The sequence below is a fragment of the Myotis yumanensis genome, unplaced genomic scaffold (genome assembly GCF_028538775.1).
Source record: "Myotis yumanensis isolate MYYU_CA2020_CCGP unplaced genomic scaffold, mMyoYum1.0.hap1 SCAF_3, whole genome shotgun sequence".
Taxonomy (NCBI): Eukaryota; Metazoa; Chordata; class Mammalia; order Chiroptera; family Vespertilionidae; genus Myotis; species Myotis yumanensis.
In genome coordinates, this window is record NW_027223754.1 from 120,571,722 (window position 1) to 120,598,854 (window position 27,133).

The window sequence follows — 27,133 nt, forward strand, 5'->3', positions numbered from 1 at the left end:
TAGAGGTCCAATTTCAGTAGTTGATTTAGGCAAGGGAATGACCACAAGTCTGACCAGTGAGACATGAAACAATCTGAAAGAAACTATTTCTTCTGCTGCTGAATGTTATTCATGTTGCATGTGATACTTGCAAATGAGAAACTAAGAGCATTAGTTTGAAATACACGCTGAGAATGGTAAAGAGACCTTTAATGCCATAACTGAATTAGCCTACTGGAATGCCCTACCTCTTAAGAAAGATTATTAATTTTTATTGATTAAAGTTGATTTTCTGCTACTTGTAGCCAAAAACATCCTGAACTCAATGTTTTCAGAAGATACTCTATCAAAGCAAAAGAACACAAAGAATACTATCACAGGACCTTTTACAAATATTATTTGCAACATAAAGGCAAAGATTGGTTTCTAAGCTGAGCAAATAGCCTCAGTTATGTGTTCCTTGAATAACTGTGTGTAAGGTAGAAAGAAGATGGGGCTAAAAATGTTGGCTGGAACAAAACTAAAATTACCCAACCAAGCTAAGGAATTTAGACTTTATCTTTTAACAGGCCGGGATTTCACAAAACGGTGTCACACAGAGCACTGTTTTGGCATGTTAAAAGACATACTAAGAGTATCAAATGGTAAAACAGGTTTCTACAATGTAGCACTTCTTATGAACCTACAATATGCATTCTCAACTCCCAAATGTTAGTCAGGAAAATGAAACTTTAGGCAATGGCAAATAACATGAAACTGAAGTTTTTAATAAAAATGACTCTGGTGGCCCTAGCCGGCTTGGCTCCCTGGATAGCGCGTCAGCCTGTAGACTGAAGGGTCTCAGGTTCGATTCCGGCCAGGGGCACATGCCTGGGTTGAGGGCTCGATCCCCAATAGGGGGTGTGCAAGAGGCAGCTGATTGGTGATTCTCTCTCATCATTGATGTTTCTATCTCTCCTCCTCCCTTCCTCTCTGAAATCAATAAAGAAATATATATATTTTTAAAATGACTCTGGTGGCAGTATAGGAAATGACAGATTTATAAGTTTGATTGGATGGGGTTGTGCAGAGTGCATGCACAAGGGTAATAGATGCTGAAACGTTTCGATTATCCAAACATCAACATGAAATGATGGCCTAAATTAAGATATTAGAGAGAATAGAAGAGACATTTCTAGAAAAAGATAGGTAGGGTTTAATGAAATGGGAAGAGACAGAGTTGAGTTATAACCACACAGTTTCTACCTCAGGGAAACCGAAGGCAAAAGTGATACAATTAACCTGAACACTAAATAGAGAAAGGAAGACTAATACAGGTAGTAGAATTGAGGAGAGAAACTAAATTTTATGACTAGTTGGGTGCATCACTTACCACACCATACTATACTGGTTAAAGTTTATGCTTTACTTAAAAGCAAAACATTCTGTGGTTTTTATTTTATTCTTTAATTAGAGGCCTGGTGCATGAAATTCATGCACGGGTAGGGTCCCTAGGCCTGGCCATCGATCAGGGCCAATCAGGGCCTTCCAGCTGCCAGCCAGGGCCTTCCTTCATTCAGCACCACCCCCTAGTGGTCAGCACATGTCACAGCAAGCATTCGAACTCCCGGTCAGTTGAACTCCCGAGGAGACAATTTGCATATTAGCCTTTTATTATATAGGATGTTACTATATACATAGTACACTGTCACACTTCTCACTTAACTAGAATGGAAAATCACTGGGGTTTTGTGTTACAGCTTTTTCTAGATTTATGAATCTTAGAATAAATCAGCAGTCCTGTTCAGTGCCATCAATAAAAAGGTAGCCTTTCCCAAAATTATGGGCTGCCCATAAATCTTACCTACTAACCTCCCAATCTATTTCTATTGCGGTTTCACTACCCTTTCCTTCACTTCTGATTTCACCATCAAAGATGTAATGTAAGCTCAGTATTCTCTTTCATTATTATGTCTTAATTGAAAAGAACATGTGGTCTTCATCTCGGAGCATTCAAGTAATAAACAGTCCCACAGAAAGTGTTATAAACAAAGGTTAAAGTCTAAACAACTATTAACATTATTGGCACCAAACAGATGTACAGCATTTAATGTTAGTCTCATCCATTTTACAATACATTACACTCTTCTGTATGTAATACATTTCAGACACTGTGTGGGTATCGGCTTTTGCTGGCTATTCTAGAAACAGTCATTTCCCATACTGGCATTATAGGTCTTTTTTACTTGGATATCAAACAAATGACCCACAATTCATTGGTATGTGAGTTGACCTCATGTCAGTGAGGTATAACTATAAACTATATTTTACTAAATACCTGGATAATGCTTAATTTCCATGTAGTATTGTACACAACTTTTGTTTTTAATTTCAAGAGGCTGATGGATAAGGACAATTGATCCTGAAACAGTATGACCATCTATAACGGTTTAATGTGTCCACTTGGCTATAGGTGTCCAATTGGCTATAGAACCCACTTACTCAAACACTAATCTAGATGTTACTGTAAAGTTATTTTGTAGATATGGTTAATACCTACTATCAGTTGATTTTAAGTAATTAGGAAACTATCCTCAATAATTGGGTGGGTCTCGACAATCATTTGAAAGGCAATAAGAGCAAAATTGAGCTTTCTGAGGAAGAAACTCTGTCTCAAGACTGCAGTATAAGGTCCTGCAAGAGTTTCCCAACGTGATGGCCAGCCCTGCCCTGTGGATTTCAGAGTTGCCAGCCCCAACAATCATATAAGCTTATTCCTTGAAATGAAATAAATCCGTAATATGTAATATTGTGATTTATAATAAAAAATATGTATTTGGCACAGAGCTCCGAAAACCCTTGGAATTTCTTAAGTGGTACAAACAATATAAAAAGTGTCTTTTGTTATGTTTATTATGATGTGACTTTTGGAAAGCCTCTTAGTAACCTAAGAATGGTGATTGATTGCCAAGGGAACCACCCATGTGATTAAAATATTGGAACTTTCAGTACCACACCCCAAACTCCTAGGGCAGTGATGGCGAACCTATGACACGCGTGTCAGAGGTGACACACGAACTCATTTTTTTGGTTGATTTTTCTTTGTTAAATGGCATTTAAATATATAAAATAAATATCAAAAATATAAATATTTGTTTTACTATGGTTGCAAATATCAAAAAAATTCTTTATGTGACACGGCACCAGAGTTCAGTTAGGGTTTTTCAAAATGCTGACACGCCGAGCTCAAAAGGTTCACCATCACTGTCCTAGGGAGTAGTGGAGGGGCTGGAGATTGAGTTCAATCACTAATGGCCAATGATTTAACCAAGTATCTATAATAATAAAAGCATAATATGCTAATTAGACCGAATGAAGCCGCAGTGGCAAGGGGGCCGAGCCCCTTGCACAAATTTCGTGCATTGGGCCTCTAGTCTATATACATAAAAGCCTAAGTGACTGTTCGACTGGTAGTTATGACGCACACTGACCACCAGGGGGCAGACGCTCAGCGCACAGGCATGGAAACATGAAACAGATTGATGAATCTCAGAGGGGAGGGGGGAGGGTGAGAAAAGATTAACCAAAGATCTTATAGGCATACTAGGGTCCCTCGGCCTGGCCTGCAAGAATTGGGTCAAAAGCGGAAGTCTGACATCCCCTGAGGGGTCCCGGATTGTGAGGGTGCAGGCCAGGCCAAAGGACCCCACTGGTGCATGAATCCGTGCACTGGGCCTCTAGTGTCTATATAATGAAGCCTCCATAAAACCCCAAAAGGACCATGTTTGGAGAGTTTCCGGGTGGGAAAAGTGGAGATGTGGAGGAAGTGGCACACTGGAGAGGGTATGGAAGCTCCATGCCCCTTCCCCATACCTTGCCCTATGCATCTTTGCCATGTAGCTATTCCTGAGTTATAAATTCTTTTAATAAACCGATAACACAGTAGATGTTTTCCTGAGTTCTGTGAACTGCTCTGGCAAATTGATCATACCCAAGGAGAGGATAGTTAAAAACTCTAATCTACAAAGCAGCCAAAGCACATAGGTAACAATCTGTACTTGCATTTGGCATCTGAAAGAGGAGAGGAAGCAGTTTTGTGGTACTGAGCCCTTAATCCTATGAGACTGGTGTCAGAATTGAGTTAAATATCGGGCATGTAGGTGGGGATATCTCCTACTAGTTTTTTTTCTCTGAAGAAGCTTGACTGATACACTATCCCTCATACCCAAATACACATACACAAACAAACATGTAAAAAGGCATTCAGATAACCATGACACCATCACACCATCCAAGATATTAACTTTTTTTGTTTGTTTGTTTGTTTGTTTGTTTGAACCTGTCCAGAGATTAAGAGGATAGAAGGACAAAAAAAAAATACACAAAGGTAAAAATGAAAGACATAAAAGTAGAAAACTCAGCTGAACAGAAGACAGACTTAACTTTGTACTACAAAACAGACTATGCACATTACAGAATAATGAAAATAAAGTTGTAAATGGATAAAGATGAATTTCTTAAAACAATACAATAGCAAATATAGATTAAGAACCAGGCAACCACTAGGACCCCTAAGAACTATGCTACCTAATGCAGTTTCAAGCTTTTGCTAATAAGTGACAGCTAATAATAACACTTACTGAGTCCTTAACTATGTGTCAGTGCTTTATATATATACTAGAGGCCCGATGCACAAAAATTTGTGCAAGAGTAGACCTTCCTTCCCCCGGCTGCCAGAACTGGCTTCCCTCCTGCACCCGAGACCCAGGCTGCCGGCACCGGCTTCCCTCCTCTGGCCATCCGCAGGCACCAAGGACCAGGGCTGCTTCCCTCCTCTGGCCACCCGCAGGCACCCGGGACCCAGGCTGCTTCCCTCTACCGTCCACCCACATGCGCCCAGGACCCATGCTGGCTTCCCTCTGGCCCGGTTTCATCAGGAAGGACGTCTGGAAGACGTCTGGTCTAATTAGCATATTACCCTTTATTATAAACTTAACACCCCTGTTATTCTTCTCTCTTTAAGGATGGAGAAATACACACAAGAGAGTCACCATCAAAGAGTAGCAAGGTCCAAGCACAACCTGTCTTAATCTTGAATCTGTACTCTTTTCGTTATAAAATACCACCAAAGAAATAAGAGAAATAGTATTTATTTTCTAAAACAACCTAGTTGTAAAATGTTTGCTTTCAAAATAAATTTCAGAGTAATCACTTGAATAATTAAAAATATTTAACATACAGACCACTAAGGATAAAAATGCATCAAAGAAAATCAGGCTGAAGAAAGGGAAGGCAGAAATAACCACTTAGAAAGCAGGAAGAAGACCAAGTCCATACACATCAATGATCACTATAAGTGTGAATAGATTAAAGTCCTCTATTAAAAGAGACCTTTGAAATAGGCTTTCTCTGCCCCCTTTTAAATCTAGCTATGTGTTGTTTATAAAAAACATCTAAATTAAAATGATACAAGAAGGAAGAGGATGCAGAAATAAATGAGATAAATGGTAGTAAAAGAAATGACTATTAAAAAAGGGAAATTTAAGTAAAAAAATTTGAGAGGATGCATATTTTATGTTGATGAAAGGTATACTTACTCAAGTATAGTAAGTCTTCAACCTAGTACATAGTTATGTGACTTTAAGTGAAACAATACATAACAAAACCAATTTTACGATAAACTAATTAATAAAAACAAGAGTTAAGTTCCTATGACATCTCATCAACATTATTAACAAAATGACACTGAACAAATCAACATTATTTCAGGACCTGCTATACAAGAGACACTTCTGGAGCATCCACCTCATATGAACATGGAGAATGTGCGACTGGGCCCAGCCCCACATGACACTTACTACATAAAGCTACCCTGTGTAGAATGGGACACTAGCAGAACTAATACATAGACTAATATATAGAAACAAATACAGAAAGGCAGACAAAATGAAAAGACAAAGAAACATGTCCCAAAGTAATCAGGTCAAAACTCTAGGAAAAAAAACTGAATGAAATAGAAGAAGGCAATCTACCAGATACAGAGTTCAAAACACTTGTTATAAGGATGCTCAATGAACTTAGGGGAAGAATAGATGGACTCAGAGAGAACTTCAATAAAGAGATAGTAAACAGAAAAGGGGACAGAAACCATAAAAAAAGAATCAGTCAGAAATGAAAAATAAGTAAAATAACAAATACACTAAAAGGAATCACCAACAGAGGAAATAAAGCAGAGGACTGAATCAGTGATTTAGAAAACAAGGTAGCAGAAAGCATCCAATCAGAACAGCAAAAAGAAAAAAGAAGAAGAAAATGAGAATAGTTTAAGGAACCTCTGGGACAACACCACGCTTACCAACATTTGCATCAGAGGGATACCAGAAGGAGAAGAGAGAGAGCAAAGGATCAAAAACTTATTGAAGAAATAATGACTAGAAACTTCCCTAACCTGGAGAAGGAAATAGACACAAAAGTCCAGGTAATGCAGAGTCCCAAACAAGATGAAGCCAAAGAGGCCCACACCAAGACACAGCATAATTACAATGCCAAAGGTTAAACACAAAGAGAGAATCTTAAAAGCAGCAAGAGAAAAGCAGTTAATTGCAAAACAAGGGAACTCCCAGAGAATGCCAGCTGATTTCTCAACAGAAATTTTGCAGGCCAGAAGGGATTGGTGGGAAATATTCAGTGATAAAAAGCAAGAAACTACAACCAAGATTACCAAGCAAGACCATCATTTAGAAGTGGAGAGATAAAGAGCTTCCTAGACAAGAACATACTGAAGATCATCACCACCAAACCAGTATTGCAAGAAATAATTAAGAGATTTCTTTAAGAGCCCTAGCCAGTTTTGCCCAGTGGCTAGCTAGAGTGTCAGCCCTCAGACCCAAGGGTCCTGAGTTCAATTTTGGGCAAGGGCACCTATCTCAGTTGCAGACTCAATCCTCAGCCCTGATCATGCGCAAGCAGGAGGCAACCAATCGATGTGTCTCTCTCTCACATTGATGTTTCTCTCTCTCTTTCTCTCTCTCCCCCCCTCCCTTCCACTCTCTCTAAAAGTCAATGGAAAAATATCCTTGGGTGAGGATTAACAAAAATAAATAAAAAATAAATTTAAAAAATAAGGCTCCACAGCCTCATTTAAAAAAAGAGATTTCTTTAAGAGAGAAAAGGAAAAGGAATTATCATAAGTAAGAATAAAATGGCAATAACTACATATCATCAATAACTACTTTAAATGCAAATAGATTAATGCTCCAATCAAAAGACATAGTATGGCTGAATTAATAAGAAAAGAGAATTTCACTTCAGAGCAACAAAATATATATTCTTTTGATTTGTTGATGGTAGCCATTCTGGCAGGTGTGAGGTGATACCTCATTTTAATTTGCATCTCTTTTTTCTTATGTTTCTTGACCATCTGTATGTTCTCTTTGGAAATATATATATTAATTCCACCTGCATTTTTTTAATGTGGTTACTAGAAAATTTAAACTACATATGTGATACACATATTATTAGACAGTGCTGATATAGGGCATTTATTTTTTTAACTAGATGCCCAGTGCATGAAATTCGTGCACAGGAGGAGAGTGTCCCCTCAGCCCAGCCTGCACCCTCTCCAATCTGGGACCCCTCGGGGGATGTCCAGGACCAGTGGCTCCTAACTGCTCACCTGCCTGCCTGCCTGCCTGGTCGCCCCTTACTGCCCCCCCCACCCCCGCCAACCTGGTCACCACCAACTGCCCCCCTCTGCCATCCTGGTTGCCCCTAACTGGCCCCCCCACCAGCCTGGTCACCCCCAACTGCCCCCCGCCGACCTGGTTGCCCCCAACTGCCCCCCTCTGTCGGCCTGGTCGCCCCTAATTGCCCCCACGCCCGCCGGCCTGGTCGTCCCTTACTGCCCCCTCTGCCAGCCTGGTCGCCCCCAACTTCCCCCCTCTGCCAGCCTGGTTGCCCCTAACTGCCACCCTTGCCAGCCTGGTTGTCCCCTACTGCCCCCTGTGCCGGTCTAGTCGCCCCCAACTGTCCCTCACCTGCCGATCTGATCACCCCTCACTGCCCCCACTGCCAACCTGGTCACCCCCAACTGCCCCCTGCCAGCCTGGTCGCCCCCAACTGTCCCCTCCTGCCGGCCTGGTCGCCCCCAACTGCCCCCCCTGCTGGCCTGGTCACCCCACGCAGCCTGCTGTTCAGTCATTTGGTCATCCCTCACTAACCCCCCTGCCGGCCTGGTCACCCCACGCAGCCTGCTGTTCAGTCATTTGGTCGTCCCTCACTAACCCCCCTGCTGGCCTTGTTACCCCACGCAGCCTGTTTTTCGCTCGTTACTGTTACTGTGTCCCGGACAATTTGCATATTTCTCTATTATCAGTATAGATATACTTAATTTGTCATAGATAAAAATATTATAGTCTTAATTTGCATTTCTCTGATTAGTGACATTAAGATAAGTCATTACAATTTTATTTCCATAGTGTTTTCCTCAGATTTTAATTCGATTTCTAAATTCTAATTAATTTCACAGATTTGGGAATCCCAAAGTGACATATTCAATGATACACAACTAAAAGCTCCAATTTTAGAAACACGATTCCACCAAATAGTTCCCTTCGTTTCCTCATCTAAAAAATAGAGATGACACATATTATATATGGGGTTACTGAGAGAATTTAATGTACTACAGAACAAGCAGGTGGCATTGTTATAAACTTGCTAGATTAAATAGTCAGCTATGTCACCACCTTTATTATTTTCTTAAAGAATTCAGGATTCAAAGTCTTAAACAAATGACAATTAGGTTATGAACTTTTAGTGTCATTTTAAGCCCAAAAGCTCAGAAGTTCATTTCCAAAATCAAGTCTATAATAATGACTTACAATTATATAAAATTTTACATCATTTGAGTAAATGAGTATACTGCATTTTTTCTTTGTTATTTAAAATAATCCAGTCAAGTGCACAAGTTACCATTTTCAGATTATGAATAAGGCTCAGGATTTAATTGAGTGGGATGTCCAAGGTCACACAAACATTAACATTCCCAAAAATTTTTATTTTAATTCTTAGATTTAAAAAGACACAAATCCCCTAAGAAAGTCATGGAGTAGAAGAATAAAGGAATGTGACAGAACTATAAGATTGGCAAGTTTTTTACAAAATGTATCTTCGTGGTTAGAACGCAAAAGCAGAAAACTTTTTTAAATTAACCACAAAATACTCAAAAAACTCAAATCCAAAAAGGTGCTAAAGAATTTTAGTCCCACTGGTTTGATACAGTGAATGCCAGTATTGTATCTATTAATAAGGGACTAAATAATAGAAAGTAGAAATAAAACTAACAAATCACTAAATTATCTACTTTATAAACCAGCAACTGTAGAACTTTACATGTGCCTAACAAGCTATTATTTAAAGTCACCATCATTTGTTCCCTTCCTAAGAATGAATACTGTTCAGAGTTTGTGTTATTATTAACAATGGCAGGAGCTAAAACTCATATAGCCACTATATTTTCATTTTGTGGCAAATATTTAATCAACTTGCCACTTGATTTAACAAATTAAGTAAAAAAAACTAAATGAAGTGGGGGTTTTTTCAGAGTGGACTGTAAATAGCCTTTATTTTTAAGTGAAATAGGACAGAAAACGTAAGTTTTGTGAAACTTTTGTCTTTTTTATGTGTGCATGTACTAAGTCATAATGTAAAATTTAATTATTAGATTAGAATGGGTCTTTTTTTTTTTATATATATATTTTTATTGATTTTTTACAGAGAGGAAGGGAGAGAAATAGAGTTAGAAACATCGATGAGAGAGAAACATCGACCAGCTGCCTCCTGCACAGCTCCCACTGGGGATGTGCCCGCAACCCAAGTACATGCCCTTGACCGGAATCAAACCCGGGACCCTTCAGTCCGCAGGCCGACGCTCTATCCACTGAGCCAAACCAGTTTTGGCTAGAATGGGTCTTAATCAAAAGTTTGAAAGTCACTGCAAAGTAGTCTATTTAGAGCAAAACTACTATACACTTAGTAACCGGAGGAGTGTTAGGGGAAATCAGATTGAATCAAGGTAAAAATCCTCCTTATCGACTGTTCAAGAGAATACGCTGAAAAGATCCTTAAACAATTCTACCACTCACTTTACTAATAAGATAGCATACTTACTCAAGGTCATTCTTCTGTAGTTAGCATTAGAACCAAGCCTCCCATCCTAATTTTCTTTGTACTAAATTGGGCTGCAAAAAGGCACTTTTTAAAAAAATAAACCTATATCAGCATTTAAGTGCTAATTCTGAATTTCCTATTTTGGTCTCTAATAACTAAAAGAAATTGCAGTTAAACACAAGGAACCATTTCCTCAAGTATTACTCTACTAGATTAATGACCGTACCAGCTCTCCCATTAAAAGCCTTTTCTAGCTAGTTACTTGGTACTTAGCTTTTTATGGCACTTTTCTTTTCCCATTATGCTCAGTGGTGCATGCAATGCACTAGCTTTAGAAATGCAACACATTGCTTTTGAAAATGCATGGCTGGGGCCATAATATAACCGAAATCTTCCTACATTTCTATATTCTGTCCAAATTTTAAAACCAAAGTACCACAAAATCTAAAAGAGGCCATATTTTTATAATCTGTGTGCCTCACTCAGTATTAGACATTATATATATTTTAGACATTATATATATTTTAAGAGGCCCCATTTAAAAACAGTAAAAATTTGAAATCCTTTATTCCCATCTCTTGACAAATAAATCTTCACCAACAACAGGAGTCCGTAAGAAAAGAAGCATATAAGGACTGAAGCATATAAGGACTGAAGTCTAGCATGTAAGAACTGAAGACTAAATAAAGGTGATCTCTCTACAAAGAGCTAAAAAAAAATTAAACACTGTAGGTGGGAGCAGATTATCACTGCTGCAGAAATAAAGCAAAGATTTATTTCTACATCCTGTCCTATAGCCATAATAAAGTCATAACATTACTTGCAAAGAACCCAAAAAGGTACCTCAAATTATTTCTATATACAACTTTGTTTACCCTTAAACAATTCTGTTAATGATTACTAACAAATTTTCAGATTTTAAAATTACTAACATTAGAAATGGCAGATAGCAAGTTATTTCTTCTGACTTTTGAGACTAATGGAGGCTAGTCAAATCAGTGTAGTAAATAGGAATTTCAAACAAATTCAGAGAAGAGGAAATAGAGGTTGACTGAGGTAGTGTCTGTCACACTCAAAGAGGAGAAAATGTCTTAGTTATTCTTTATTTCTCAAACCAGAATATAGTAGTTGAGATATTAAAAAAACCAATATTTTTATTCCATAGTTCAGTCAATTCATGAGATTACATATGAATTTTTCTCTTAGGAGACTAAGGAAATTTATAGATAACTATATATGTGTTATGAGTATATTTGTAAATTATATTCACAACATAACCTAGATTATTTTCCCAACTGAGAATTATAAATCGGAAAGCAACTACCACTCATATGCCAAATATGAGCTGCCAAAGTTCACTCACTAATTATTCTAAAACATTATGAAAATAAGTTGAACATATTATTCAACTCTTAAGAAAGAGTGACAATATGATCATCACTGTTAAGAGAAACAGAGTCAGTGGCAGTTTTAAAGAACAGAATGCTGGGAAGATGGCGGCGTAGGTAAACACCGGAGACTGCCGCCGTGGACAACGACTTCAAAAATACAACTAAAAGTCGGAACGGACTTCAACCAGAACCACGGGAAGGCTGGCTGAGGAGAGTCTCTTCAACTAGAAGCAAAAACAACAGCATTCCGATGCTCAGCGGAGGCGCAGTGTGGAAAATTTAAAGGTACGGCGGTGCGGTGGTGAGGGTGCGCGCGCAAAGCGGGCTGGCGGCTGAGGGCGCGGTTGTCGTTTTCAATCAGGAGGGAGTCTCAGACTCTGGGCTACAGATCCGGGCGAGTCTCTAGGGACCCAGACTCAAACGGGAGAAGCGGGACTGTCTGGCTACGGCCCCTCCAAGGTTTGCAGCGGTTGTTGGGACCGAGAGGCAGAGCCCCTGGGGACGGACTGAGAGCGGCCATAGCTGCTCCCTCCCCCCGCCCTGTTGAGCCCGCCCCGCCCAGGCCCTGCGCACAACCATTTGCCGACCGCCTCAGGCAAAGGCTGGAATAACGCCTCCCCAGAAGACAGACGTTTCCCACAGCTGATTCCTACAGCCAGTCGGCCTGGAGGTCAAATCCCTCTAGTGTTAACTACAACAATTAAGGCTTGGCTAGAACAAGACTGCGCACAGAGACCACAAGGGGGGGCACCAAGAAAGCATATAAGATGCGGAGACAAAAAAACATGACAGAAATGGAAGATATGGAGCTAAGAATCGCAATTTTGAGGGCTTGCCATAAATTTGTGCAGAGCCTCACGAAAACTAATGAGACCCTCGATGCTACGATAAAGAAATTAGAAAGTAAGCATACACGGACTGAAATAAAGAATATTATACCCAATAGCAGACCAGAGGAGCACAAGAATCAAAACAAAGATTCGACAAAAAACACCCAATTGGAAAAGCAAAATGAAAAAAGAATCCGAAAGTGTGAAGATAGTGTAAGGAGCCTCTGGGACAGCTTTAAGCGGTCTAATATCAGAATTATCGGAGTGCCAGAAGATGAGAGACAGCAAGATACTGAAAACCTATTTCAAGAAATAATGGCAGAAAACTTCCCCCACCTGGAGAAAGAAATGGACTTACAGGTCCAAGAAGCGCAGAGAACCCCAAACAAAAGGAATCCAAAGAGGACCACACCAAGACACATCATCATTAAAATGCCAAGAGCAAAAGACAAAGAGAAAATCTTAAAAGCAGCAAGAGAAAGAGGCTCAATTACCTACAAGGGAATACCCATACGACTGTCAGCTGATTTCTCAACAGAAACTTTGCAGGCCAGAAGGGAATGGCAAGAAATTTTCAAAGTGCTGAATACCAAGAACCTACAACCAAGATTACTTTATCCAGCAAAGCTATCATTCAGAATTGAAGGTCAGATAAAGAGCTTCACAGATAAGGAAAAACTAAAGGAGTTCACCACCGCCAAACCAGTATTATATGAAATGCTGAAAGGTATCCTTTAAGAAGAGGAAGAAGAAGAAAAAGGTAAAGATACAAATTATGAACAACAAATATGCATCTATCAACAAATGAATCTAAGAATCAAGTGAATAAATAACCTGATGTACAGAATGAACTGGTGATTATAATGAATCAGGGACATAGAAAGGGAATGGACTGACTATTCTTAGGGGAAAAGGGGTGTGGGAGATGCGGGAAGTGACTGGACAAAAATCATGCACCTATGGATGAACTCAGCGGGTGGGGAGTGAGGGTGGAGGGTGGGGTGGGAGCTGGAAGGAGGGGAGTTATGGGGGGAAAAAAGAGGAACAAATGTAATAATCTGAACAATAAAGATAAAAAAAAAAAAAAAAAAAAAAAGAACAGAATGCTATCCTCCTGGACTGAGGGGTATGGTGGGGAGGTGTGGGAATCAGACTTCATCCATTGTTTAAAAAATATAAACCTAGTGTTTTTCTTTCTTAAAATCTTTCATGTTTCCCCATAGCTTGGTTATGTTAATCTCTTTTAAAAGTGGGTATGTCCTGTCCCGTATTATTTTATTAAGTCATTCATAATCTCAAGCCCTAATCACAAGTGTTAGCACAATGACTGTTTCCTTTCAATTTCCACAAATCATTTTTTACATAAGGAATTTATTAGTTGTCCAAAACCCAGACTTACAGAATATGAGTTTTCATTTTCATTGACACATCAAAATTATTCTCCATATGCCTGAATATCTTATATCTTATTAATATTTTTGCTTACAATCAAAATGTATTTCCTTTGACAATTTCCACAATTCACTTTTTAATAACAAATTACTCACTATGATAACCAATTAGTCACGATATGTTAACTTTTCTAGGTTTATGTTATGTAATATCTAATTTTTAAAAAATATTTTACCACTAGCACATCTACACAAATCTTAACATCTTTATAAGATTTCTTAAAAACTCAAGCATCAAATCTAAATATTAAATACCGTAACCGCCCCCCTTCAGGTTTCCCACAGTTCAAGTAAACAGTATAAACAAAATTTAACCCTAATGTGAAATCACTTAATTTGAAAGATAATTCTAACTTAATTTAAATCATTAGGAAACCATGAGCCAGCTACTTACATATTTCTAGTTAGAGCACTAAATATGAAGCAAGGCTTAAAATCCTTCTAAAGCAACTAACAAGATATCCATTGCCAAAAGTTTTGAATTATGTTTCAGTCATAGTTACCTGTGGCTACAACTCAAAATTAAGTACCACTCAAAGCTTACATTTAATAGTACAATTCTGCCATATCTGAACCAGACACAAAGACAGATGAAAAATACTGTCAGTTTTTGGAAGCTAAACAGTCTAAAGTTTCCTGAGTCTGTGATAAATTATTTTTTTAAAAATAGCTATCGTGTAATATTAATATTTGTTTCATTGAACAACTAAACTACAGTAACTATGATACTAAATATTTACCACTTGTCATTTCAAAAGAAATACCATACTTATAGCAAGCATTGATTTCACTATTTCTCTTCAAATCAAGTATTAATATTATACTTGAGAAATTACACAGCTGGATAACAGGTCTGTGATAGACCACAGCTAGTTCTATATCAAAATTCCAGTAGACTACATTTGGCCCAAAGTAACACAAGCATCTAATTCCATGATAAAATCTTGTCTTTCATGCAGAAACAAATATAACTCTTCAACTATTTAAAAACTGCAAATGAATTCACTGCTGGAAAATTCTGACCGGCCCCTAACATGGTCATCGACAAGCAGGATGCAAACATGCTTGTCCAGAATCCCTGCAGTCGGTAGACATCTTTACTTTGGGCAGAGAAGCCTATTATTCCCCCACTGGAACTTCAGGAAAAAGAAGCCATCTCACCTTAAATTAAATATATTTATACATCAAAAAAAGAAAACACAAAAAGATTCAAATGAAAGGCACAGATACTGACTGATTTTATCTAATGACAATAGTAACTAAAAGTAACACTGCAAAACATGCGATGAATATAACTATGCACATAATTCTCAACACATCACAAAATAGTAGTAATAAAAGGGTCATTTAGTCCAATCCTTTATCCTCAACACTTCTGAATGAACACCTACCCTCTGTGACTTGGTCTTTGTAAACATTCTAGTCAACAATTATGACTCAAATACAAAATCACCGGTTAATTTTCTGCCTTTACTAGGCACAAGAAGTCGATCTGAAAAGGCTACACGTACTGTATGATTCCAACTATTCAGGAAAAGGCAAGGCTACGGAGATGTAACAAAGATTAGTGCTAGCCAGGGGTCAGTCAGGGTGATAGAAGAATGAAGAGCAGTGAAAATATTTTGTATATTATAATGATGGATATATATGTGTCTGTCCAAACCCACAGAATGTACAACACCAAGAGTGAACTTGAAGGAAAACTACAGACTTTTGGTTACGATCTGTCAATATAGTACTGTTCTGTCAATATAATACAAAAAAGTATTGTTCTGGTGAGTAATGTTTATAATGGAGAAGGTTGAAGCTAGCATATTGGGGGCGTGGGTAGTAAGTACATAAGAAATCTCTGTACTTCCCTCTCAATTTTGTTGTAAACCTAAAACTGCTCTAAAAGAATTGTCTTGTTCTTTTCCAGTTTTGGTGGCGTGAGTAACCATGAGTAGTAAAGTCTCCCTCAGTACCCTCACAAGCATGTCAAACTCTACTTTTGTAGAAAAGTCCATTTTGACTATATTCTAGAAATAGCATAATTCAGAACTTTCTTGCAACGGAATTACAAGAAATCTGGCTGTTTCCTCAAGTGGCAAACAAGGATGGTAATTTCAGAGAGCTGCTCCACTTACACATTACCATACTGATATGCAAATGTAGCATGAATGCCAGATTACATAAAAAAAGCAAACTGTGTAAAAATCAGCACATTGCTCCCAGTACTTGAGTATTCTGTAAACTAGTTAATAAATGGCATAAAGTGTTTAGATTGAATTTAACTATCCATAAAGAATAACCAAATATTACATTTCAATGTTTCAACTTTTAAAGATCTTTCCTTGCTCACCTATCCACCTTATCCTGGATAGTATCTTCTACTTACCCACCCAATCTTTCTTGCTCTATATTCATTCAAACTAGTCTAAAGAAATTACCTTTGACAACTGAGGCAAGAGCATACAATGGAGTAAAGAGTCTCTTCAATAAATGGTGTTGAAAAAATTGGACAGATACATGTAAAAATTAAACCAGACCACCAACTTACACCAGACACAAGAATAAACTTAAAATGGATAAAAGACTTAAATGTAAGTACTGAAACCATAAAAATCCTAGAAGAAAATGTAGGCAGCAAAATATCAGACATCTCACGTAACAGAATTTTCACAGATACATCGCCTAGGCCCTAGGGCAAGAGAAACAAAGGAAAAAATAAACAAAGGGGACTACACCAAACTAAAAACCTTCTGTACAGCTAAAGAAACCAGCATCAAATAAAAAGGGAACTCACTGTATGGGGGAACATATTTGCCAATGATACATCTGATAAGGGCTTAATTTCCAAAATATATAAAGTGCTCATACAACTCAACAAAAGGAAGACAAACAACCCAATTAAAAAATGGGCAGAAGACCTGAATAGACACTTCTCCAAAGAGGACATACAAATAGTCAGGAGACATGAAAAAATGCTCAATGTCACTAATCCTCAGAGATGCAAATTAAAACTACAATGAAATATCACCTCACACCTGCCAGAATGTCTACCATCAACAAATCAACAAACAAGTGCTGGCAAGGATGTGGAGAAAAGAGAATCCTAGTATACTGCTGGTAGGTGTGCAGACTGGAGCAACCACTATGGAAGACAGTGTGGACTTTCCTCAAAAAATTGAAAATAGAACTGCCATTTGACCCAGTAATCCCACTACTAGGAATATATCCTAAGAATACCAAAACACCAATTAGAAAGAATATATGCACCCCTATGTTCATAGCAATTTTATTTACATAGCTAAGATCTGGAAAAAGCCCAAGTGTTCATCAGTAGATGAATGGATTTAAAAAAAAAAAAAAAAAAAAAAAAAGCTGTGAATGGAATACTACGCTGCCGTAAAAAAGAAGGAATTCTTACCATTTGCAACATGTATGGAACTGGAGAGCATTATGCTAAGTGAAATAAGCCAATCAGAGAAAGATAAATTTCACTCATTTACGGAATATAATGAACAACATAAACTGATGAACAAAAACAGATCCAGAGACAGAGAAGCATCGATCAGACCATGAAACCTCAGAGAGAAGGTAGGGGAGGGTGGGGGTAAGGGAGAGAGATCAACCAAAGGACTTGTATGCATGCATATAAGCCTAACCAATGGACACAGACAACAGGGGGGTGAGGGCATGAGTGGGGTGTGGGAAGGGGGAATGGGGGGATAAGGACACATATGTAATACCTTAATCAATTTTTTTTAAAAAGCTGTGGTATATTAACACAATGGAATACTATGCAGTTGTAAAAAGAAGGATCTCTTACCCTTTGAGACAGCATGGAGGGACCTGGAGAGTATTATGTTAAATGAAATAAGACAGTCAAGGAAAGGCAATTATCACATGATCCCACTTATATGTAGAATCTAATGCACAAAATAAGCTGACAAATAAAATAGGTATACAGACATGGAAGCATGCAACAGACTGACCTATTTCAGAGGGAAAAGGGAGCAGGGGCAGTAAGAGATTAATCAAAGAACTTATACACATATATGCATAACCCATGGATAGACAATAGTGAGGTGAAGTCCTGATGAGGGAGTGGGAGCAGGGTGGAGGGGGTTAAGGAGGGAATGGGGGGAGGAAACATCTGTAATAATTTCTACAATAAAGATAAATTTAAAAAGTAAATAAATGATAAATTACCTTCTCTTACTACCTCTACTTCTTAACCTTCCTCAGCTATTCCTTAAATCCACCGTAAATTTTCCACTCTTTTGAAATTATAAGGTCACCAAATATTTGGAGCAAATGTAACAATGTTAATCTTTGTCAACTCTGCATGTATATGTGTTTGTGATAACATCCTTTGTACATATTTTCCACAAAAGGAAAGGCTATTTTTTTCTTTATTACTAACTAGAAGCCCGGTGCACGAATTTGTTCACCAGTGGGGTCCCTCGGCCTGGCTGGTGGGATCGGGCCAAAACCAGCTCTCTGACATCCCCACGAAGGGTCCCGAATTGTGAGAGGGCGCAGGCCAGGCTGAGGAACTCCACCGGTGCAGTTGAGCAGCCTTAACGTATCATTAGCATATTACACTTTGATTGGTGAACGGCCGACCAGACACTTAGCATATTAGGCTTTTATTATGTAGGATAGAGTACAGATGTTTTAAATTGTAACTTAAGTTATAAAATAGTAGTACTGTATATTCTTTATGGTATGTGAATTATATCTCAATAAAGCTATTTAAAACACATACAACTCACCCTGGCCAGGTGGCTCAGTTGGTTAGAGCATTGTCCCTTACAACAAAAGGTTACAGGTTCGATTCATGGTCAGGGCACATACCTAGGTTGTGGGTTTGATGCCTGGCCAGGGTGAGTATGGTATGCAACTGCGCCATCTATATAGTAACCACATGTGGCTTTTGAACACTTGAAATGTGGCTGGTGCAACTAAAGGACTGAGTTTTAAAACTATACATATTTTTAAAACTGTATTTCATTTTAATTCATTTAAATTTAAATAGCCACATGAGTTACTTATAGATTCTATTTCTGTACTTCTCCCTTGCAAACTAATTCAGAAATATAGAATATTACCAGTGATTTACATCTATTTATGTGCTTCTTCCTTAATCTCCCTTACTTAGATAATCCTAAATTTTACTGTTAATGACTTAATAACCAAATGCAATATATAATTTCAATAGCCTAATCTCTATACTTCTTATCCTACTCCTTCAAAAATTCATTCTGAACAATTACTGCTAAGCAACTTGGACTTCTCTGCTATATTCTTTTCTTGAAATTTTATTCCCTTGATATTACTACTCTTCTGGTGTTCTATTTAGTCTAACCCCTAAGCTCTTTTTTCCTTTGCCTATCCATTAGTTATTCCTATTTTGCCCTAGTCTCTTCCTCTACTTCTTTCTCTCACTATACATATGTATATCTCCTCTCTCTAGATGATTTCATTTACTTTCATTATTTCAGCTATGACTAATAGAGAAATTTGGGGATCATCATCCTCTATCTCTACCTCAGACCTATTTTTTGATGTTCAGTAATATAACCGACAATTGAACTTCTTCCTGGAGGTTTCTACAATGCCCTCAAATTCATCATCTCAAAAAAACTAAAACTACTCTTCTTTCTCATTCCCTCCTTCAATTGACAGCACCATAATCTAGCCCCACACTCTTACCCTTCTTCATTTTCCTCCAAATTGAATTAATCACTAAACCCTGCATACTTTATCTCCTAAGTATGTAAAGATGCCATTCCTCTAATACGTCTCATATTCAGACCCTAACTAAACTCCACACCTCTGTACTCTTTAAATTTATTCTCCACAACTATTAATATGCAAATCTAACCAATTTTCTTGTTTATTTAGAATTCTTTAGCTACTCTTTACTACCTATAGCTGAGTGTTTGTGTGGAAGGGATGAATGCAGAGTTAAAGAGCATCTATACATATAAAAGCCTAAGTGGCTGTTCGACCATTCGACCGGTAGTTATGATGCACACTGACCACCAGAGGGCAGATGCTCAACGCAGGAGCTGCCCCCTGGTAGTCAGTGTGCTCCCACTGTGGGAGAGCTGCTCAGCTGACCAATGGGCGCCAGACACCGGGCTTGTGACTGGCGAGCGCAGCTGCGGAGGAACAAGCCTCCCCTGTGGACACTCCCCCTGCATGCCAGCATTGGCATTGGGAGAGTGGGAGCGGAGCGGCACCTGGCCCGGGCTCCTCCCCACCGCCTGCTTCATCCCTCAGTGGATGCCAGACTGTCCAATCCCAGGGCCTGCGGGGATCGGGCTGGGCCAAAACCAGCAGACAGACATCCCCCGAGGGGTCCCGGATTGCAAGAGGGCGCAGGCCAGGCTGAGGGACCCCACTGATGCATGAATCCATGCACCGGGCCTCTAGTATAAATATGAGAATGCCTGGAACTCTTCAGCACGTAAAAGAGATAATCTGTTGCATTTCCAAATTTACCTTAATCCGCAATGACCTACCAGCCCAAGTAAGGAGGGTATCCACATAGAGATGAATATATCAGGTTATTAAGCTCAAAACTATTAGTTATCAAGATGATCTTGTCATTATCCTAAGCAATCTGTTTACTTCTACGTACTAATATAGAAAGTGTGCACATTAATTATTATTTGATTCACTAATTAGTTTCACCTCTCACTGTTTGGTTTATATGTTTGTGTTTAACACAATACCATCTAAAAAAAAAAAAAGATCATCTGTTTCTGAGAAGCTAAACCTTGGCTGCACAAAATACATCTACAGAAATAATTAGTGTGGTTTTTCTTAACTAAACTGAATATTATGATATAACATGCCCCAGCTGGAGTTGGAGGTTGGATCTACCTTTGGGGGTGTGGGGGAGGCAACCAATGGATATTTCTCTCTATCTCACTCTCTCAGTCTCTCTCTCTCCCCCTCCCTCCCCCCTGGTTCATAGGTGGAAGTTCAACCACGGCCCCACGCAGTAGAGCCAGGCAGACCTAAGTTTCTGAATAAGACTGAACAATAAGAATAAAATCATAGTTTGACAAGTTTTTTTTTAAAGATCTGTCACCTTCCCAACTCTAAACCACTATAAAACAGTGTAGTTTTTTCACAATGCCTAGAAGTTCTATATCACTAACTGTAAAACCTACAATATTATGTTCTAAAGAACTTGTCAGTTTTTAAGTTTATTTCCTCCCACATGTTAATTTTCCCTTCACATTTGATATGGCCTTGGTCATTTGGAAGGTGACATTCAAAGAATTACGTATTATTAACATAGATAAAACAAAATTCCTAGATCATTCAGTTACTTTCATATCCTATTTCAGCTTGGGCCTTTTTCTTGGCAAAAAAGAATATGGATAATGGCATTCTTCATCACAAAAACAACAACAAAAAACCCTGCCTTTTACATTCAGTGTTAACACTGCTTCTTCCAATAACCTACGTTCATTTCCTGATGAGGAAATCAAGCTGATACAGGTCAAACAACAAGTAACCCAAAACCAGGTATTTAAACCTAGAATATACTTGTCAACCAGAATGACACGCCATTATTTACACCATGAAAACCTCCCAGAGAGATTAAAAAGGAAGCATTGTAACGCCTATGAACTTTTGGGAAAGTTTGGCTTAAAAATTTTTTATAACAAAACTAAAACAATAATTTTTCATGGGCTCGTACTATTCATTGTATAGTTTCTGGGCTAAAGACATACTAGTTTTAATTAACAATGTAAGATCACTCACTGCTAGCTAGTATAAGGCTTAAGCGCCATTAGGTGGTACAACATCGAATACTTATTGTACCTTACTAGTCCCAAGGCATTTGGCCAGAAGAAAGTCTTTTTTATAGTGGTTATTATTAAATAGCTGTGTAACCGCCAACAAAGATATAGCCAAAGGAAGGTCATTCATGAACAAGGTCGTTCTTATAAAAAAAGAACAGTCTGATCTCAGTAACACACCAGCAGATCATCACTGCAGTCTCTGATGAGTCTGAAATGTACAAGGCAGGAAGACTGTACTTTCCTAACTCAAAAACGTCCTCCACTATTTCCAAGTTTCCTGCCAGATACTATACTATAATAACAACAAGTAGGCAATGCGTTTGTACCGAAGATTTTCACAACTCCTTCTCTAGCAGCAAATCTCACTGGCTATCAATAATCCCCCAAAATCTAGTTTCAATCTCTTTCAAAAGGTGGCCTCCCCCCCTAGTCTGAGCGAACAGTTAAAGAATGACAAGTAAAGAGTGAACTCGATAAACTGGCTTAACCGAGCACATTTGGGACCCAAACCACCGTATAATAAAGTAGGCGGGGCTATACCTGCAGTTCACACCAGGCGACCTCCACAGTGGTTTCAGTGTCCAGTCCTTTGTAGACCGTCTTAAAGGAGCCTCTGCCAATTTCTATATCAAACTTGAGAAAGCGGCCGTCGTTGGACATTCCCACGGCCTTGGTCTCCAGCTCTTCGATATCATCCTGTTGCTGGCTCCGTTCCTCTTGCGATTCCTTGGCGCTGCTGCCGCCGCTGCCGCTTCTCGCTGATGGAGGCTCCTCTTTGCTCCCCACATGGTCGGGCTGGGCAATTTGGCGGTCTTTGCTGATACTGCTGGGGGCAGTCGAGGCTGCAGGGCCCGGGGCAGCGGGTTCTCTCGGGGCAGCAACTGCGGCGGGAGGCTGCTGGGCTACCTGGGCAGCGACGGTCGCGGTCAAGGTCTCCTCGCGATGGGGCTCCGGTGGAGTACTCTGTGGAACCACTGCGGCGACGGTGGGCTGAGGGAGAGAAAGCGGGAGGCCGGGCAATTCCAACGCCGTGGCGTTGGAGTCGCAGATGACGCTGCGGCGGAAGAAGCGGTGCTCGGTGGTGGTGGTAGTCGCGGCCGCCCCACGGCTGTCCTTGTCCATAGTGTGGCGGCGACGCCGGTACTCCTCAGTCCTGCCAGTTCCAGCGTCTGTCCCCGCCGCGCCCAGTTTCTCCCCAACAGAGGAATCTGAGCTAGAGCCATTCTTGGGGGTAGGCGCCGGCGGCGAGAGGAACAGGGAGCTCGGAGTGCCGCCCTGCTTCTCCGCGGCGCCTCCGGACATGGTCGGTCCGCTGGAGCGAGGCGAGCCGGGTCGAATTTGTGAATGAAGAGAGGGTGAGGGGCCGACCCGGAGGAGCGGCGCAGGTTGGCAGGTACCGCTACGACGGCTCCGGCTCCCGACGGGTTAGGATCAAACCGGACGACTCCTCGCTTAGCACTGACAAGTCGCCCCGAAGGCGAGGCGGGACACGGGGCCCTGCTGCGACTGCTGCTTCGGCTCACAAGGCGGGCTCGCCGGCGGGCTATCGAGGAGCTGAGCCACTGGGGTTAGCGCCTCGCGATCCGCAGCCATCCTGCGGCAAGCGGCGGCCGGGAAGGCTGTAGCAGCAGAGACGCCGCAGTCATGAGGGGCAAGGCAAAGAGCCGGCACCGAGTGGAAGCGGATGCGGCGGGTGCGGCGACGGCTCCGGCTCCCCGCCGCCGCCGCTGCGCGGACTGGGCGGGCTAGGCCCGGAGGGCGGCGGCAACGCGAGGCAGGGACTAGCACGGACTCCCGAGCGGTGGCAGCTCCAGGGCCAAAGAGAGTGGGAGGGGCCGAGGAAGGCGAGGGAGGGCCGGGCCCGGGGGCTCCCGGACAGTCAGTCGGTCGCCGCCTCACAAACGCGCCCCCAGCGAGGGGGACCAGTCTCACAAGGCGTCCATCGCCCGGACTGAAGGGTCGAAGCCTCGGTGCCTGAGAAGCGGGCCCCCCCTTCCCCGAGGCCTCCCCGCCCGCCCCGGGCCTGGCAAACCCCCGTCTCCTCCCGGGCCGGTGCCGGGGGCTGACGGAGGGAGGGAACGGTGGGGAGGGGAGGGCCGCTCGCCGCGGGGCCCGAGCTCCGCTGCTTCTCTGGGCCAAGAGCTGAGGAGACCGAAAAGACTGGGTGAAGGGGGACAGGGAGAGAAAAGAGTAGTAACCCCAACAGGCACCTTCTGTCACCGAAGACTGGAGTGCAGAGTGGTCGAGTGTGAAGAGGCGCGTCCCACAGAGAAACTCGCCGCGCTAAATGGCGCCGGGAGTCTGAAGGCTCCACACAGCCCGCTCGAACCCCGCCCCCCACCGCCCGGGGCAGCCCCACCCCCACCTCACTCTCAGGACTCTCGCGCAGGCGTGCCAGTACCGAGGCTCCTGGGACTTGTAGTTTACTCGCTTAAGGAATGAAAGGGGCTCAGGCGGAAGGAGCCTACTACTTCCGTGATGCCCTGCGGCAGTTTTAATTTGATGCCTCATGGGAATTGTAGTTTTCTTTTGGAAACCGCCCCTTCTGGAAGGCTGATGGGAGCGTCACCGTGAGTCGCTAAACCCCATCCTTAAAATCAGCGCTAGCTGGGAAAATCATTATTTGGGGGTTAATTGTGGAAGAAGGGAAGGAAGGAAAAAAAAGAAGAAGGGAAGAAAGAAGAAAAAAGAAAAGGGAAGCAGGCGAGAGAAGAGATTCCCATCAATGTTCTGCTGAAGCTAGAGAAAACTCTTAGGGTTGCCATGCAAAGAAAAATGATCTGTTGTTCATCTTTAATGGAGAAAGCTGCTGAAGTGTTGAGTGACTGTAGGGCTGTTAGGGTGGAGGGGAAAGGCAAAGCAGGAGAACCAGAGCCTAGGATCAGCCAGAAGAGCTAACAACTCCGGAGGGCAAAAGAAACTTTGTGGATTGCGCATGAGATTAATATTGATTAAATGGGTTGGGGAAGAAAACAGGGAGAATTATCTTCTATCCTCCTCCCTTCCATAGCAATCAAGATAAGTTGTGGGCATTCTCAGCTCCAGCTCCAAGACATTCTGGCTCTCAAAGATGGGCTACCCTACTGAAATCAAGGATCATAGTGAACTCTTTGTCAGAATAAAATAAACGGTGCGGGGAGGGAGGGAGTGGAACTTTGCGTCTTTTACCCAAATTTGAGAGAGCTGAGTTGACTTCTGTGTAGTTGGTTGAAACAATTTCCATCTTTCCTTTGGTGGCTTAGTAAAACACCATCCCCTCTTTCTCTAGGGGAGTATGAAAGTACACATGTAATGTATGGCTTTGGACATAGAGGAAATTTGGATCCACACAGTTCGCAGTAATGGAAAGTATCCTTGGGCTCCCTGGACCCCTTTGCTTCTCACAACTACTCAGGATTATACAGGTGATGAGCACTAGGGGGCACCAGACAGAGTTGGAAGCCAGGGTGGGGAGCCAGATGGCAGTTAAAAATGTCTAAGCCCGACGGGGTAGGAGCGGGAAGCCCTGAAATGTATGCAAGGGCATCAGAGCGTCAACACACTCCTGCCTCTCCTCAGCGCCCACTGTGGAACGAGCTCAGAAGCGCGCAGTCTAGCGGAGGACCACGCTAAGACTACGAGTAGTTTAGAAGCAAGTTGACAGAAGATTCGTTGGTTAACACTAGTTTCCTAGGAAACGCCCACAACTTATCTGGATGAGCTCCACTTAGAGCAGTTTGCTATATAATTCATATTAATTTACCTGTTAAGTAAAATAGTTATACACGTTTACAGCTTTTTTATTTATCAAAAGCTACACTTTCAGACATACAAAAAAGTTTGTTTTAAAACCAATGGTTGTTAGGTTTCATGAAGCTAGCAGATTATGAACATTTTAAAATACAAATTCAGTAGGGGCAACTCGAGTACTAAAATAGTAGCGTTCCATTTTTTAGAAAATATATCGTTAACTCGTTTCCTATGATAATGATAAATCTCATTATGGTATATGTAATTAGTGGTTTCTCTCCAATCCTAAATTTTAATGTAAAGCAGGGGGGAAAATGACTTTAAAGTACATTTTTATTGTACAGCTTGAGGCAGATTCTTAGAACTTGCTTAGTTGTTGCTTTACTAGGAAAAATAGTCTGATTTTAAACATAATCCAACTAATTATAAATGGGTGAGTTAAAAGAAGATCAGTAAATCACAATGTTCAAATGTTGGCATCACAAAAAAATGATGCTATTTCTGAGTGAATGGTCATTTAAAAACTTTATTACCCATTCCTGTTTACTCTGCATTGAAACTTTGGCCACAATGCATTGGACACAAGTCCCTTGACAATCACTATGTCCTATCAACACGTTATTTCAACCAAGAACAATTAAATATACTGTAAATAATTAACTTGGTTTAAAGCCCTACTTGCCCACATGACAGACTTTCCTATTTGTGCAACATTAGCTTTACTATGAAAACAGGTACAACTTTAAGTTGAGTATAACTATATTATATACAATGGTTAGATTTAAAGGTTAAAATGTTTAGTGTGATTATTTTACTACAGACACGTTTTTAATGCTTACCAACTTTCAATTAACATATTTTCTGTTACTCATTAATATATCCCTAATAGTATTTTTCTTTTCTCTGTCATTTCAACTATCGAGTAGAGAACAGATCCCTCTGTAATCTACATAAAACACCTATCTACACTAATAAAAGAGAAAAATGGTAATTAGCGTACGACCGCTACCCTTCCCATTGGCTAATCAGCATATCCTTATGCAAATTAACTGTCAGTCAAGATGGCGGCCGGCAGCCAGGCAGCTGGAAGCGAACATGAGGCTTGCTTGCTCCCGTGAATGCAGACTCCAACATTCCCCGCCTGACTTGCAGGCCTCTGAGCTGGCAGTTTGAAACTTTGTAACAAATATAGCCGGCTGGGATCTCAGAGCTGAAGTTATACATTGTTTCGATTATAGAACGCAAACAAACGAGCAGCGAAAGCCTCAGAGCTAGAGCCAGAGCTAAAGCTGGCCCAGAAGAAAAAAAATAAAAGAAAAAAAGGAGTGGTTGGGAGCTTCAGTCAAAACCGCCAGCCTGAAAGCAGCCCTCAGCCCCTCACCCAGACTGGCCAGGCACCCCAGTGGGGACTCCCACCCTGATCCAGGACGCCCTTCAAGGCAAACCAGCCGGCCCCCAGGCCTCTATCCTATATAGTAAAAGGGTAATATGCCTCCCAGCACCGGGATCAGTGGAGCCAAGAGGTCTCCTGGCACCAGATCAGCATGACAGGGTGCAGTGCCCAAACCCCCTGATCGCCCTGCGGCTCTGTGTGTGACAGGGGGTGGCGCCCCAACCGCCCCCCCCCCCACGGGCCCTGCTCTGTCTGTGACGGGGTAGAGCCATAACCTCCCCATTGGCCCTGCCCTGAGTGTGACAGTGGTGGCGCCCCAACCCCCTGATCCGCCCTGCTCTGTGTGTGACAGGGGGCGGTGCCCTAACTCCACTATCAGCCCTACTCTGTGCGTGATGGG

The 27,133-nt window shown here is 41.1% G+C and overlaps 1 protein-coding gene across 6 annotated transcripts in view; it reads right to left on the bottom strand.

Moving 5' to 3' along the window:
• Window positions 1-23,909, bottom strand: part of WNK1 (WNK lysine deficient protein kinase 1) — a 147,897-nt gene extending 123,988 nt beyond the window's left edge. For all 6 annotated transcript variants that reach the window (XM_070409497.1, XM_070409496.1, XM_070409495.1 and 3 more), the window contains exon 1: window positions 22,152-23,909. In XM_070409497.1, coding sequence (XP_070265598.1) covers window positions 22,152-22,913 — 762 coding nt within the window. In that variant the 5' untranslated portion in view covers window positions 22,914-23,909. The remainder of the gene's footprint in view (window positions 1-22,151) is intronic.
• Between the last annotated feature and the right edge of the window lie 3,224 nt (window positions 23,910-27,133).